Below are 14,433 nucleotides of genomic sequence, written 5' to 3' on the forward strand. Positions count from 1 at the left end.
TCTCAGGGGTCGTTCTCATGCTGGAAGTCGGCTTAAATTCCTTAAAATGTTTAGCTTGCCTCCACACAATTTATTATTGGTTACACTGCCTCTGTAAGCTTTCTTTAAAGTCTTATGCTAGACAGATTTTAAATGATTCTTATAATGCAACGTGGCCTAAATTGGTCAGGCTGAGACTTGAGTCACTTGGTCTTTTACCCCAAGAACTGCTATGGATGGATTTCCAAGTGGCTAAGGCACTGGTTAAAAGACGTCTCATTGACATAGATAATCAAGAACTGCTGGCAGCGGCCAAGGGGCCGTGTTCTCCCAGGGCATTGGGATTACCCACATTGCCTTGTATGGAAGGGATGTGTTATCTGTACTGGCTTTTTATCCCTAAATATAGGCGGGTCTTTACTTTGGCTCGATTTGATGCCCTTCCTTTGAAACTGTTGGAGGGCAGATATGAAAAGATCCCAAGAAATACTAGATTTTGCCCTTGTGATGTGCATGGGGTGGAGATGGTCATGCATGTCCTTTTTAAATGCAAATTTTACGAGGATGTCAGAAGAGATCTTTTAAATCCTATTCTTTTAAATTATCCTGGTCGTTCAGCCAGTACACTTTTAAAGATTCTTATTCAGGGCTCTGATGAACTAGTCACTTTAAGTGTAGCCAAATACTTAAACCAAGCAATGGTGATTAGAAAGGACCTGAAGGGACTGAAGGTCTGACTATGTTATGCACCGGACGATTTACGGCTTATAGCTAGTTATTACACAAGTATTACAAGCTAAAGTATGTAAGTGGTTCTGGAAGTCAGTGTATAATCTGTTAATTGTATGTGCTGTGTATTTGTACTTTGTTTGTTCCTGCTACGGTCTATTGACTAGCAATAAAGGATGATGATGATGATATTTGTTAGCTGCTTACTCTGGACCACCTATAGGATAGAAATTTTTACCAGAAATATTTTTTTAACCGCTGACATCTAACAGCAGTAGTAGAAGGATTTACAAGTTTAATAAAATAAATAAATAGTATGCAAGGTAGGGAACTGAGTAATTTGAAAAAAAAATCTTGCATGCCTACCTTCTGCAGTGTCCTTTTGCAGTACAAATGCAATTTGCCCTGGCAATGGAGCAAGGGATAAAGTAACCTGTTATTCTTGTTTGCTACTGGGCCAGATTTCCCAGATTTTTCTGTTAACCTTGCACTCTCCTAGAATATAGCCAGGTTTTGAAATACAGATAAATACATGCTCCTGGTCCGCAAAGAAGGAAGTACTTAGTGGTTTACAGAAAAATGTAATCACTACAAAAGAGACACTCTCACAATTTCTGCACATGGTACAATTCATTCCCACCGTTCACTCCCATCTCCATTTTGGAAAATATGCATGTCAGATTGCCCTGAGAGCATCCTGTTAATGACATCATCTGTATGTCAAATTAAGACATCACATTGACACAGAGAAGTGGTTTTAGTGGCTTCCTTACTATTGTAGGACTTGCTTTTCTGACCCTCACCTGGCATTTGATAGTGACAATGGAGAAGATGGTAGAATGTATTAGCATCTATCAAATTTTGGAGTTACAGTGAGTTAACTATTTTATGGGTAGGCTTCAATATAGTGATATTCTTTGTGATTGGGTGTGCTAAACATTAAAAGAGGTAAACAAGTGTAATCTCTCAGGTGTGTTACAAATAGTTGAGAATGATAAATGCTCTTGTGAATGTCAAAATAACTGTTTTTTCCCTGTGTACTGGGCTACGTTGTTAAGATGGTGTTATTGCTGCAATACAATTAAAAGTGGACGATTTTGTCTGTGGTTGAATATATTTATTCATGTCTGGTTTGGGGTGCTTTCTTTGTCTAGTACATCATACTAACGTTCTATTTTTTCAGCAATTTCAGAAACCATTTCAAATTGTAGAATTCCTTTTCTTAGCATTCATAGGGCATTACAGGAGATGGTTCAGATTGTACACCTAAGCAATCAACCTTGAAGAGACCTAAATACACATCTATTTGGAAAGCTATTTTAATCATGATAGATTTTTATCTTCAATCTGTTGTTGTGGGAGTGGTTTCATTGATTCCATTCATACTCTTAACCCCACCCTTTAAGATTATTCTTGCTGTGATTGGCTAGGCCAGTCTTTATACAATCTTCAGGTTGTTTTTTTATTGGATGGTAGCCTGAGTATTTAAGGAGTTGTGACCTTCAGAGGCAGGAACTCAAGACAGTGTCCAAGATCCCCTTTCAGCGTCCTGTGTGGTTGTCTTGTACCATCTAAAATATAAACGGAACTATCTGAGGCAGTCTTGTGCACACATCTCTCAGTTGAGGGTTACTAAACATCATTCAAAAGAGATGTCTGATGGGACGTAAGTACAGTGTACAATTTATATACTATGATTAGGAGAAGATTAAATAAAATAATAATAAAATGTGCCAGACTCTTTGTTAAATTCATCCATACTGATTAAGTAGGCTTTATTATGAGACTGGTTCCCTGCCCAGCACCTCAATGTATTGAGAGTTTAGCTATAATAACTAACAGTCAGTTTGAAACTCAAATGAACATGACTGTTGATGATGTCATGTTAAGCTTAATAAACACAGATGAATAACTGAAGGGGATAAACAAAAGTTAAGCTAAACTCTCAATACTATGCTGGTCTATGACCGTAATAAAGTTATTCATTCATTCAACTCTCAATACATTGAGGTGGTGGGGAAGGGGGAGAGAGATTATAATATATATTGTGATTTTTTTCAGTAAAAACATTTAAAAAACGGAATAGATTTCAGATCCAATATGTATCATTGAACGAAAAGAATCAAGATGGCGAACTAGATGGTCGTTAAGCTCGGAGCTCTGTAAACAACTGATTAAGGACTCTTAGTTTAAGAGCAAAATCAGGCATATATCTCTCCATACCTTAACTATACTTGCCTTCGAAGAATGCGGATCTAAAAGATTGGATTATTCCTCCTTTTAAACGATACAGCTTATAATTTTAATTAACTCCAGCATTGATGGAGACGCCGAGACACAGATGCATTCTAATCTCCCAATTGTAAGTAACTCAAGGACGTGGAGATAACTCTAATATACTTCTTCACTTGGTATCAAAAGGATTCCAAGGTAAATAAAAACCCTTTCCCAGAAGAACTTTAAGAACTTTAAGATAAATACGAATAGTTCTTACCAGGAATGCCTGCGACAGGCTTGGAATCTCCCCTGTGCTCGGGCTGACGACACCTCCCTCTAGAAAGCTCTACCGCAAACATAAACAAACAGAAATCACCCAATACTATCACGGTAAAAGAAAAGAAAGGGGAAACGGAAAAGGGAAAGGAAACGAAACAGCAGCATCAGACATACATTCCATCCCTCCATTAGAACCAGATAGGGATCTTTTTGATGTTTCTTTAAGCACCACAGAAGTGCTGACTCAGAAATGGGAGGAATCTCCTTGCCCAAACTTAGCTGAAGAATTTAAGCGAGCAGAGCAATATATTACTCCTACTGTCTCAGCCGATTTGTACTCAAATGAATCTGCAGACAACCTATCTATCTCTAGCTCTATGCCGCCCTTAGAATCCTCTTACAGGGAGACAATACTGGAGTCACAGACTCCAAGAAGCTCCAGAACTCTAACTCCATCTTTGACCACATCACCAAGAAACAATGTTTTGCCATATGTTGATCCCAGTATCTTTGACTTAAAAGATCTTTTTGATGCTATATACAAAGAAGAGGGAAAAGTAGACAATAATGAGCCACACAACTGCTCTGAAAGTAGTGCTACTTATGTGACTCAGGGCAAATTGGACGACATGGGATTAAATACAAAATGGATTTTAACAGTCACACAATACTTTTCCCAAATTGTTGCTTATGTTGCTGAATCAAATTCCTTATTAACAACACTAATTGAACTTGCTTCAAAAATTGACTTACAAACCAAGTCTTCCATAGGCAAATTATTACAAAGATCTCAAGCTTCCCAAACTATGATCAAGGAACAGGCTCCTACCACAAGGAACAAATCTCGCCTGAAATCACATGCACTGCAACAATCCAAAAAAAGCAAAAATATTAAAAACCCCAAATTTTTCTGGAAATCAAACATGAACTTCCAAAATTTATATAACTTATTAGATCCCCCACAACGAGCTACAAAAATAAAGAAAAAAAGGAAAGGGAGAGCTAAGGAAAAAAAGGAACTTAAGAAGCCCCAAGAGATGGAATTTGCCCGAGGAGAAGATGCAGTTTTATTGACACAACACACTCCACAAGGGACTATAGCCCAGGGGATAGAAAAACAAAACTGTTCTATACCAAAGCAGACACTATTGGAATACAAAAACAACAACGAGGCGACACCAAACCAACCAAGGAGTCAACACTGGGAACTGATATTAAATCAAATAAAATTGGTAATTCTAAACTTTCCCAAACCTAAGGGTTGGCTTACACATACTGATAGAAGACAACATCTATGGAAACTACTTGAGGGAATAACTCCTGGTCTTATTAACATAAGCTCTATCATAGCGGTGCAATACCTTTTTCATAATTACACATCGGCCAGAGCAGTAGTCACGTTTCAAGACATCGGATCCACCAACCTGTTATACAAAAATAAAGACAAATTTTTGTACTATCAACTAGGGATAACAAGATATTTTGAAAACCATGCTATGCCACAAAACTTGATGAATCTCAGGCCATCAGACTCGAACCTACGTAAGCAACCAAAATCACTAAGAAAGACTGAAAGGGAAACGAGGGATAGCAACCCATCCATAATGCTAGAAGGACATCAATCAAAGTCGGAAGCTACTAATACTGATTTACCAAATACATATGATAAACTCAAGACACCGAACTTTTTACCTGAAGAACTGCTGCTTCTTGATTCTTTTCCCGACTTTAACTCCAAAGAACAACAGGAGACTATTAGCAGACTAAAAAATCTAATACAGACCTTGGAAAATGTAAGGATTGCACCCAACTTACACGACTTACACAAATCCTTAATTGTCTCCACCCCTCAGGACGATACAAAGCCAACAGACGACCCTACTATGTTACATCAGATATGTAATAGCCCTTCAAACTCACCTTTGATAATAACTTCTCCTACTTCTACTACTTTTACCTCAGATGATAATAGGGTTGAAAGCCATCAACCTCATAATGTCATGGAAAGCGAACACAGAGAAACGGTCTTACAAAGACACACAATTACGCAACATTCACCTAACTGACTAAATCCCAATCTAAAAATGAAAGAACTAAAAATATTATCGTGGAACATAGCTGGATGGAATAGTAAATCTACGAATCAAGACACAAAAGATTTCATGACCTCTTATGATATAATAGCACTCCAAGAAACTTGGACTATAAACGAACCAACTCTGGATGGTTATATACCATTCCATCTTCAAGCTACACCCAGTAAAAGGGGAAGTCGGCCTAAAGGCGGGGTATGCACCTTCATCTCAACTGCTCTGGAAGTCAAAATTATACCTTCTTGGAATTTACAAGACTTGGCCATCGCTCTTATCCTGAACTTTAACCAATTTTCAATAATACTCATTAATGTATACTTACCCCCAGCATGAACCAACAAAATAGCTAATAAAAGAATCTCCCGACTCGAGATCTTCATATCCAAGCTAACGACTGAAAACCCGGAGAAAAAACTGATCATGCATGGTGACTTAAATGCTAGGATGGGTATTTCAGATATGGAACTATACCGAAAATATCATCAATTACCTCTAATAGCAATGGAGATTGCAAACATACCCCCTCGTTGCTCTAAAGACATTGGCATAAATTACGCTGGACTACTATTAATGAAGATGTCTACGGAGGCAAATTTAATTCTATTAAATGGCCGAACTCCCGGTGACTCCCAAGGCGATCTTACTTACCGCTCACCCAATGGTTCATCTCTCATCGATCTAGTTTTTGTCTCAATTGAACTTTTTTTCTCAATAAACAAATTCTATATTGAACACCGACCGGAAAGCAACCACCTATCAGTTATTACTGAAATCAAACTCAACTTAACGGAACTTTATCTACCTCATAGAACATTTATTAATAATGAAATAGATCTATATCCAACCAGAGTCAAGTGGATCCCCAAACTCGACACTGAGATTTCCAATGCACTGATTTCCTCGCCCATTACTAAAATCAAAGAGGAACTGCTAGAACCCTATCCTGTCACCAACCCGCTTTTTACTTTTCAAAAACTTATGGCAAAATTACAAGCAGTTATCGTAAATAATATACGCCCTAGAACTACTCCTTTCCATTTACAATCTAAGATGTGGTTTGATAACAAATGCGTTGAGATTAAAAGACAAATGAGGGAGGCTTATCAAAGAACCATTGCCTCGGAGTCTCATGAAACCCTATACCAATACTATGAGGCAAAGAAAAAATATAAAGCTCTCATAAAGAATAAAAAACAACAAGAAAGAAACATCACTTGGCAAAAATTACTTAACACTGCTAAACTAAAAAATACCAATATTTTCTGGCGTCTTGTCACACATTATTGGCCAAAATCTCAATTCCAAAATACTGCTAATGTCCCAGCACACATCTGGGAAAGCTATTTCTATAATATTTTCTTGGATCAAACTGACCTAAGATCAGAGACCTATCTACTAAATGAGAGCAGTTAGGACTGGCCCCCAGTTAACAAACAGGAAATTACTTATTTAATCTCCAAATTGAAATCCAACAAAGCACTGGGCCTGATAATATACCCCCAGAAGTTTTCAAATCCAACGTAAATTGGTGGGCACCAGTCCTAGCCTCACTGTTCATGCACATCGACTCTTCCTTAGAAATACCAAAGGATTGGGGTATGGCCACAATTGTCCCTATTTACAAAAAAGGTCCCGCAAATGACCCGATGAATTACAGGCCAATCAGTTTGCTAAATATAATTAGTAAATTATATGCAGCCCATTTGCACATAAAACTAACTGACTGGCTCAATCAGAATGACATCATAGCGATCGAGCAAGCAGGCTTTTGCCCAAAAAGATCAATATTCAATCACATACTAGTACTTCATCACTTAATTGATAAATATGAGGGCAGAAAAGGTGGAATGTTTTATATGGCATTCATAGATCTAAAATCTGCATTCGATTCAATATCGCGTCCTCGTCTATGGTCGAAACTAAATTACCTCGGAATGGACAGGCATCTTATAGCCTTAATACAAGGTCTTTATAACAACACCTCTTTGCAAATAAGATGCAGCACTAAAGGTCACCTATCTAACCCTGTCCCAACATCAAGAGGAGTTAAGCAAGGCTGTGTGCTAGCTCCTATACTATTTAATATATATATTAACGATATAGTGCACAACCTAACTCCAGTCTCTGCCCATCCACCTATTTTGGCCAAAAAACCGAGAAACATCTTATTATATGCGGACGACGTAGCCTTGCTCTCAAGAACTCCAATTGATCTAAAACGACTTTTAGCCAAATTTGCAACTTTTTGTTCCACTGAACTTTTGACAATAAACTATCAGAAAACCAAAATAATAGCATTTACCCGGAAAAAAACCAATCATCACTGGCAGATTCATGGTCATAAGACTGAACAAGTTAATTCCTTAAAATACCTGGGCTACGCATTCCAAGCTTCAGGTAGCCATCAGATCCATAACAAACTCATGATCCTAAATGCAAGAAGAACGATGAAAACATTACTGACATTCTACTATACCAAAGGAGGACAAGCTTTTCTCCCAGCTATTAAAATCCTGAATGCCAAAATAATACCACAACTTACTTTTGGCTCTCAAGTTAATAAGAACTAATGAGTTTGAAGCAATCCAAACCATTTTCTTGAGATCTGTTATGGCAATCCCCTCATGTGTTTCTAATAATATTCTTAGATTGGAAGCTGGAGTACAATCAGTAGAAACTAAAATTTGGCAATTAAGGATTAACACTTGGCTTAAACTTACCTTCAATCCTATTGGTCTTGCTCCGGATATCTTAAATGATAATTTCCAATCTGCTTGGGCAGGATTAGTGACAGATAAACTTTCAAAAATAGGCTTCTCCTCCCAATTTATCTCTCCCATGGGACCTGAAGCAGCTTCAGTGAATATACATCAGCGTCTGAAAGACATAGATTTCCAGCATCAATTACTCCTAATTAAAAAGCAAAGACATAATTCCATTTTTTTTATCCCAATGCCATATTTACGGAACTTAGACATCCCTAAATATCACAAAGCCTTCGCCCAGATCCGATTGGATGTTTTACCATCTGCCATCATGGAAGGTAGATTAACCAAAACACCATACAAAGACCGTCTATGTCCTTGCGGTGAAGACGCAGTTGAGAATAATTCACACGTACTGTTTCACTGCCCCTTATATAAGACCTTAAGACAACAACTAATTACTCCATTACTGGCTCCTTTTCCACATCAATCTGAACATTATTGGTTGGAGTATCTTCTAGGTGATATATTTGCGAAAACGACTGTACAAGTAGCACAATTTAGTGCTGCTGCTCAAAAATTAAGATCCAAAACATTGAAAAATGCTCTTAAATAATAACATAGCAATCCTGATCTGGCTTATATGATTCCACTCTAATTCCATCTTCCTGAACAACACTTGTAACTGAAACCTATGTCGAGCCATAACGAACCTAAATAAAAAATGTATAATTTTATTGTTTTTATACCTTTTAAAACTTAAATCTATTTATGATATTGTATTAAACTGTTACATAATACTAACCTGTTATGTACTAGAACTTTCATTCATTGTATTTTATGCTGACCAATTGGTCGAATAAACTAATTCATTCATTCATCATTGAACATTTTTGTATTATGGCAACTGCATGGGAATATCAGATTGGGGATATTTTGCAGCTGAGAAAACACACAAGCAAAAATGATAGAAATATAAAAGTGTTTCACCTTGAGAAATAGTTAATTCAAATCTGACTGTCATTTAGCTTCTTCTTGTGTACAGGCAGTCAGCTCCTTATGATCTTCTGGAACTTCCGGTAAGGGACTGCTTCCGGTAAGTCGTGTTTTGCTTTTGCTCCGGTTTCTTTTAACCTTTTACCCTTTTTATGTTATTTTTACACTTTATATTTCAAACAGAATTTTATTTGCTGAGATATACGAGAGGAATTTGAAAACCTGGTAATAAAGTTCCTCTCACTTGCTGTGTTTGTCGCTCATAAAATACTTTGGCTTTGTGCTGAAGAAGATGAATGCCATAAATCTCTGGCTATAAACTACTCCTCTTATCGGAACTACAATGTCCTCTGTGTGTAGAGCCGAAAGACTACAAGTTTAAACAAGTCTAAGTAGCCATTAAGATGAAGAATTCCTTGCAGGCACAGTCTCTACGTCACTGTCAATTGTGCTGACAAATGGTCTTAACTAGAAAGAGATTCCAGGAGTTGGGAATGACTTTTATTTATTTATTTATTTATTTATTTAATTTCATTTTTAAACCGCCCATAGCGAATGGCTCTCTGGGCGGTGTACAAAAGATTAAAAATACAGAAATACAAAATATCACAATAAATAAACTGAAACAAAGAGATTTAAAATTGTAACATTAAACGCATTAAAATGCCTGGGAGCATAGCCAGGTCTTAACCTGGCACCGAAAAGATAGAAGCGTCGGCACCAGGCGTACTTCTTCGGGGAGGCTATTCCACAGTTCGGGGGCCACTACAGAAAAGGCCCTAGATCGAGTAACTGTCCTCCGGGCTTTTGAAGGTGATGCTATGGCAGGTAACCTTCAAACTAAAATTACAAACTTTTCCCCATATTTACAAGACTCTGGGAAATCTTTACTACAGACTCAAACGGATGCAAATTTTCAACCACTGCCAGAAACTCCACATGATTGGTCGTTAGAACATTATCTTTTACTAAATCCACAAATTGTTTCTACAACTGCTAAAAGTCTGGCTGAGGAATTGGAAGATGTCGGCTTTAATGGTACTATAAACATTCCTAACTTAACATCATTAACAACCAATGCCCCCCCACAGAGATAATTACCATTGACTCTTACCAAGAATCTCAGGGGCAACAAACTCCTCCTCTTGAAGAGAAAATAGAGGAGAAAGACATAAGCCATTTAACCAATAATGCTCCAAGGGATACTAGTCTGGACTGGAAGGAACTTTTGTTCCAAGAATTGAGCTCTGTAAAAAATTATATAGCAATAACTAATAACCTGCTTAATACACTGGTCCAGACCCTGGGACCTCTTCTGCATAATTATAATAATAACCAGAGGTCAGTGGAAATGTTACCGCCTGCTCCTGAACATCCAAAATCGTACACAGGGGGAGTATTCAAGCGTAAATCTAGGTCTTTGAAGAAATCTTTTCGGCCAAATCAAAATCAGAAAAAAATCAAAGAACGTCAAGAACTCTAAGTGTAGTTCCATAAGGAAAATGAATTTTAAGCCGCTGTTCAAAATATTGGATCCTCATAAGTTGGAAGATAATAGAAAGGCACAACACCCTATAATAGATGGCATTGGTCTCCAACAAAAAAAATAAAGATTTATCTCCTAATCAAAAGAGCTTTGCCTTCACATTCGACCCTACCAAAGAGAAAATAGGAGAAATTTCTCCTCAGCAGTCGTTATTATTGGAGGTTGGGTCTTCTTCTACCAAATCTTTGATTCTCCACAATCCCGAACCATGGAATCTAGTATTACAGCCAGAAAAGCTAGTAATCACGTACCACCTGAGGACTCTTGGTCGCCGGTCTCTTTTTCCGAGTATTCCTTTCTTGGACTCTTGTTTTGGACTATTGTTTTCCGAATCTCATCGTATTAACTATATTAAATGTATGACAAATATATCTTCTAAGCCAAGTGACTGGCGGCTGATTATTACCTTTCACTCAGCAAACATTGCTAATCAGATTTTTCATGCTAGAGAGAAGTTAAAGGTTCGGGGCCTAATTCTACAACGATACTATACCAACAGCGTTTTGCCAACTCTGCTGGTTAGATATCATTCAAATCCTCCTAGGTCGACAGATGTGGAGTTAGAGGTGCCCTCAATAGATGTTAATCAAAGCGATGTTCAACATCAAAATCCTGTTCCCTCAGCGCGATCTTGCATTATGTCTAGTGAGTCCCTAGTGACGTCAGCCCTTTTTTTTGTAATAATTTTTATTATTCAAATTTTCATAAAACAAATCAAACAACAAAAACAATACTACAAAAATAAAAATAAAAACTTGACTTCCGATTTGTCACAGATCAGCTATAAGTATATAATATATATCAAACCTGTTCCCTAAAACATACAAAATTCACTTTTTTCCATAGTCTATCTTAATTAATCGTCAAATCCCATTATCATCATTTCATTTTTTTCTTTCAACAAAAAGTCCAAAAGAGGCTTCCATTCCTTAAGAAATGTATCTGTCGTTTTTTCTCTGAGAAGGCATGTCAATTTGTCCATCTCTACTAAGTCCATTAATTTCAATACCCATTCTTCCGTTGTTGGTATTGATTCCATTTTCCACTTTTGTGCATATAATAATCTTGCTGCCGTAATCATATATAATATTATTTTTCCATATTTCTTTTCCTTTTGTTTATCCATAAAACCCAATAAAAAAAATTCTGGCTTTGACTGAATATTTATCTTTAAGATTTTTTGCATCAACCTACCTATCTGTGCCCAAAATAATTTTGCCTGTTTACAGGACCACCACATATGATAAAAAGATCCTTCTTGTTGTTTACATTTCCAACATACATTAGAAACATTACTATACATTTTTGACAACTTTTCTGGAGTCATGTACCAACGATACATCATTTTATAAAAATTTTCTTTAAGATTATAGCATAATGTAAATTTCAAACCTTTTTTCCACATATTTTCCCATTGATCCATTTGTATATTATAACCAAAACTTTTTGCCCACTTAACCATACACTCTTTTACTTGTTCTTCTTCCATGTCCATTTTCAATAAAAAATTATACATTTTTGCAATTATACATTCATCATTTGTACACAAACCTATTTCAAAATCAGATTTATTTATTTCAAACCCATACATTTTCTTATCCATTTTGTATCTTTCTAACAATTGTAAATAGATAAACCATTGAGAACTATATCCTTCCTTTATTAGTTGTTCTCTCTCTTTCATTATATATTCTCCATGCACATTTTCTAATAGTTCTTGGTAAGTTAACCATTTCTCTTTTCCAGCCATTTCTCTTCTATAAAATGTTTCTTGACTTGAAACACATAGTGGTATTTTCGAAAAAAACCTTGTTTTGTATTTATTCCATATTTTCAACAAAGGACGTCTTATAAAATGATTATTAAAATCCACATTAACTTTTACTTTATCATACCATAGATATCCATGCCATCCCCACTTCAGGTTGTGACCCTCCAAATCCAATAATCTTTTGTTCCTCAATACAATCCATTCCTTTATCCAGACTAAGCAACAAGCAGCAAAATAAAGTCTCAAATTTGGTAATCCCAGTCCTCCTCTTTCTTTGGCGTCTTGTAATAATTTAAATTTAACTCTTGGTTTTTTCCCCTGCCAAACAAATTTAGAAATATCTTTTTGCCATTGTTTAAAAGGTAAATCAGAGGATATTACAGGTATTGTTTGAAATAGAAACATCATTCTCGGCAATACATTCATTTTTATTACAGATATTCTACCCATTAATGACAATTGTAATTTATCCCATTTTAACAAATCTTTCTTAATCTCTGTCCATAATTTTTCATAATTATTATGAAACAACTTTGAATTTTTATTTGTCATAATAATACCTAAATATTTCACCTTTTCTTCTATTTTAAAATCTGTCTTCTCCATTAACTCTTTTTGATCCCTTATAGATAAATTTTTCACCAACATCTTTGTTTTTTGGTTGTTGATCTTAAATCCTGCTAATGGTCCAAATTCTTTTAGTTTATCCATCAATACTTTAATTCCTTCCAAGGGATTTTCTAATACAATTATCAAGTTGTCAGCAAATGCTCTCAGTTTATATTCCTCTTTTTTTATCTTTATTCCCGAAATCCTTTTGTCTTGCTTTATGTCTCTAAGCAGCACTTCTAGAACCAAAATAAATAAAAGAGGGGACAGTGGACATCCCTGTCTTGTACCCTTTTGTATTTCACATGAGTCTGTTAAATCCCCATTGACAATTATCTGTGCCTTCTGTGATGTATAAATCGATCTGATCCATTTTATAAAATTATCTCCAAAATCCATTTGCTCTAGAACCTTAAACATAAATTTCCAATTCAAATTATCAAATGCTTTCTCAGCATCCAAGAAAATCAAAGCTGCTTGTATGTCATTTCGTTGTTCTAGATATTCCAACACATTCAAAACATTCCTGACGTTATCACGTAGTTGTCTTTTAGGTAAAAACCCCGCTTGATCTTCCTGAATAAATTGTTGCAATATTATTTTCATTCTTTCTGCCAAAATCATTGTAAAAATTTTATAGTCATTATTCAATAAAGATATTGGCCGATAATTTTTTGTTTTAGTTAGGTCCTGCTCCTCTTTCGGTATTAATGTTATATTAGCATTTTTCCAACTATCCGGTATCTTCCCCTCTTGCAAAATTAAATACATTGTACATTGTAAAGGTAACAAGAGTTCCTCCTCCAAACATTTGTAATACGCTGCCGATAATCCATCCAGTCCTGGTGCCTTTCCTAGTTTAATTTTACTTATTGCATCAGATATTTCTCTTAATGTAATAGGACCATTAATAGCTTGTCTCTGAAAATCTGTGATTTTAGGCAAATTCTGTTTAGATATATACTCTTCTATTTTTTCAGAAGGAATTTCCTGACATTTGTACAACATTGAATAATATTGATGTAAAGCTTTTTGGATTTTTACATTATCTGTCAACATCTCTTCTCCTTCTTGTATCTTTAAAATGAGATTTTTTTGTCGTTCTTTTCTTAATTTGTATGCTAACCATTTCCCCAGTTTATTTGCAAATTCAAAAGTCCTTTGTTTAGCAAAATTTAATTTCCTTTCAATTTCTCTGTCAACATTGACACTTGTTTCTGTAACATTTTAATTTGATTTATAATGAAAACTTTAGTTGGATTCTCTTTCAATTCTTCCTCTTTCTGTTTTATTTCTTCCAAAATTAATTGCATTTTCTGTTGTTTCTTCTTTTTTAGTTCAGAATTACATTTAATAAAATATCCCCTCATAAATGCTTTACTTGTATCCCAAACAATATTTTCATCTGTTCCTTTGTATAAATTATGTTCAAAAAACTCTTTTAATTTCTTCTTACATTCTTGCACTACTTTATCATTCTGTAATAAAGATTCATTTAGTCTCCATCTA

The 14,433-nt window shown here is 35.7% G+C and overlaps 1 protein-coding gene across 3 annotated transcripts in view; it reads left to right on the forward strand.

Annotated features, from left to right (window-relative positions):
* The first annotated feature begins 1,508 nt into the window (after nucleotides 1-1,508).
* LOC133387735 (lanosterol synthase-like) overlaps nucleotides 1,509-14,433 on the forward strand; it is a 68,314-nt gene continuing 55,389 nt past the window's right edge. The window contains exons 1-2 of one of the 3 annotated variants that reach the window (XM_061633132.1): nucleotides 2,200-2,374; nucleotides 9,048-9,098. In XM_061633132.1, the coding sequence (XP_061489116.1) occupies nucleotides 2,361-2,374; nucleotides 9,048-9,098 (65 nt within the window). In that variant the 5' untranslated portion in view covers nucleotides 2,200-2,360. Of the gene's footprint in view, nucleotides 1,581-2,199; nucleotides 2,375-9,047; nucleotides 9,099-14,433 lie in introns of those variants that run through there. The other 2 variants (XM_061633133.1, XM_061633134.1) reach the window with 2 other exon arrangements.

Source organism: Rhineura floridana, chromosome 6 (assembly GCF_030035675.1).
Source record: "Rhineura floridana isolate rRhiFlo1 chromosome 6, rRhiFlo1.hap2, whole genome shotgun sequence".
NCBI classification, from domain to species: Eukaryota; Metazoa; Chordata; class Lepidosauria; order Squamata; family Rhineuridae; genus Rhineura; species Rhineura floridana.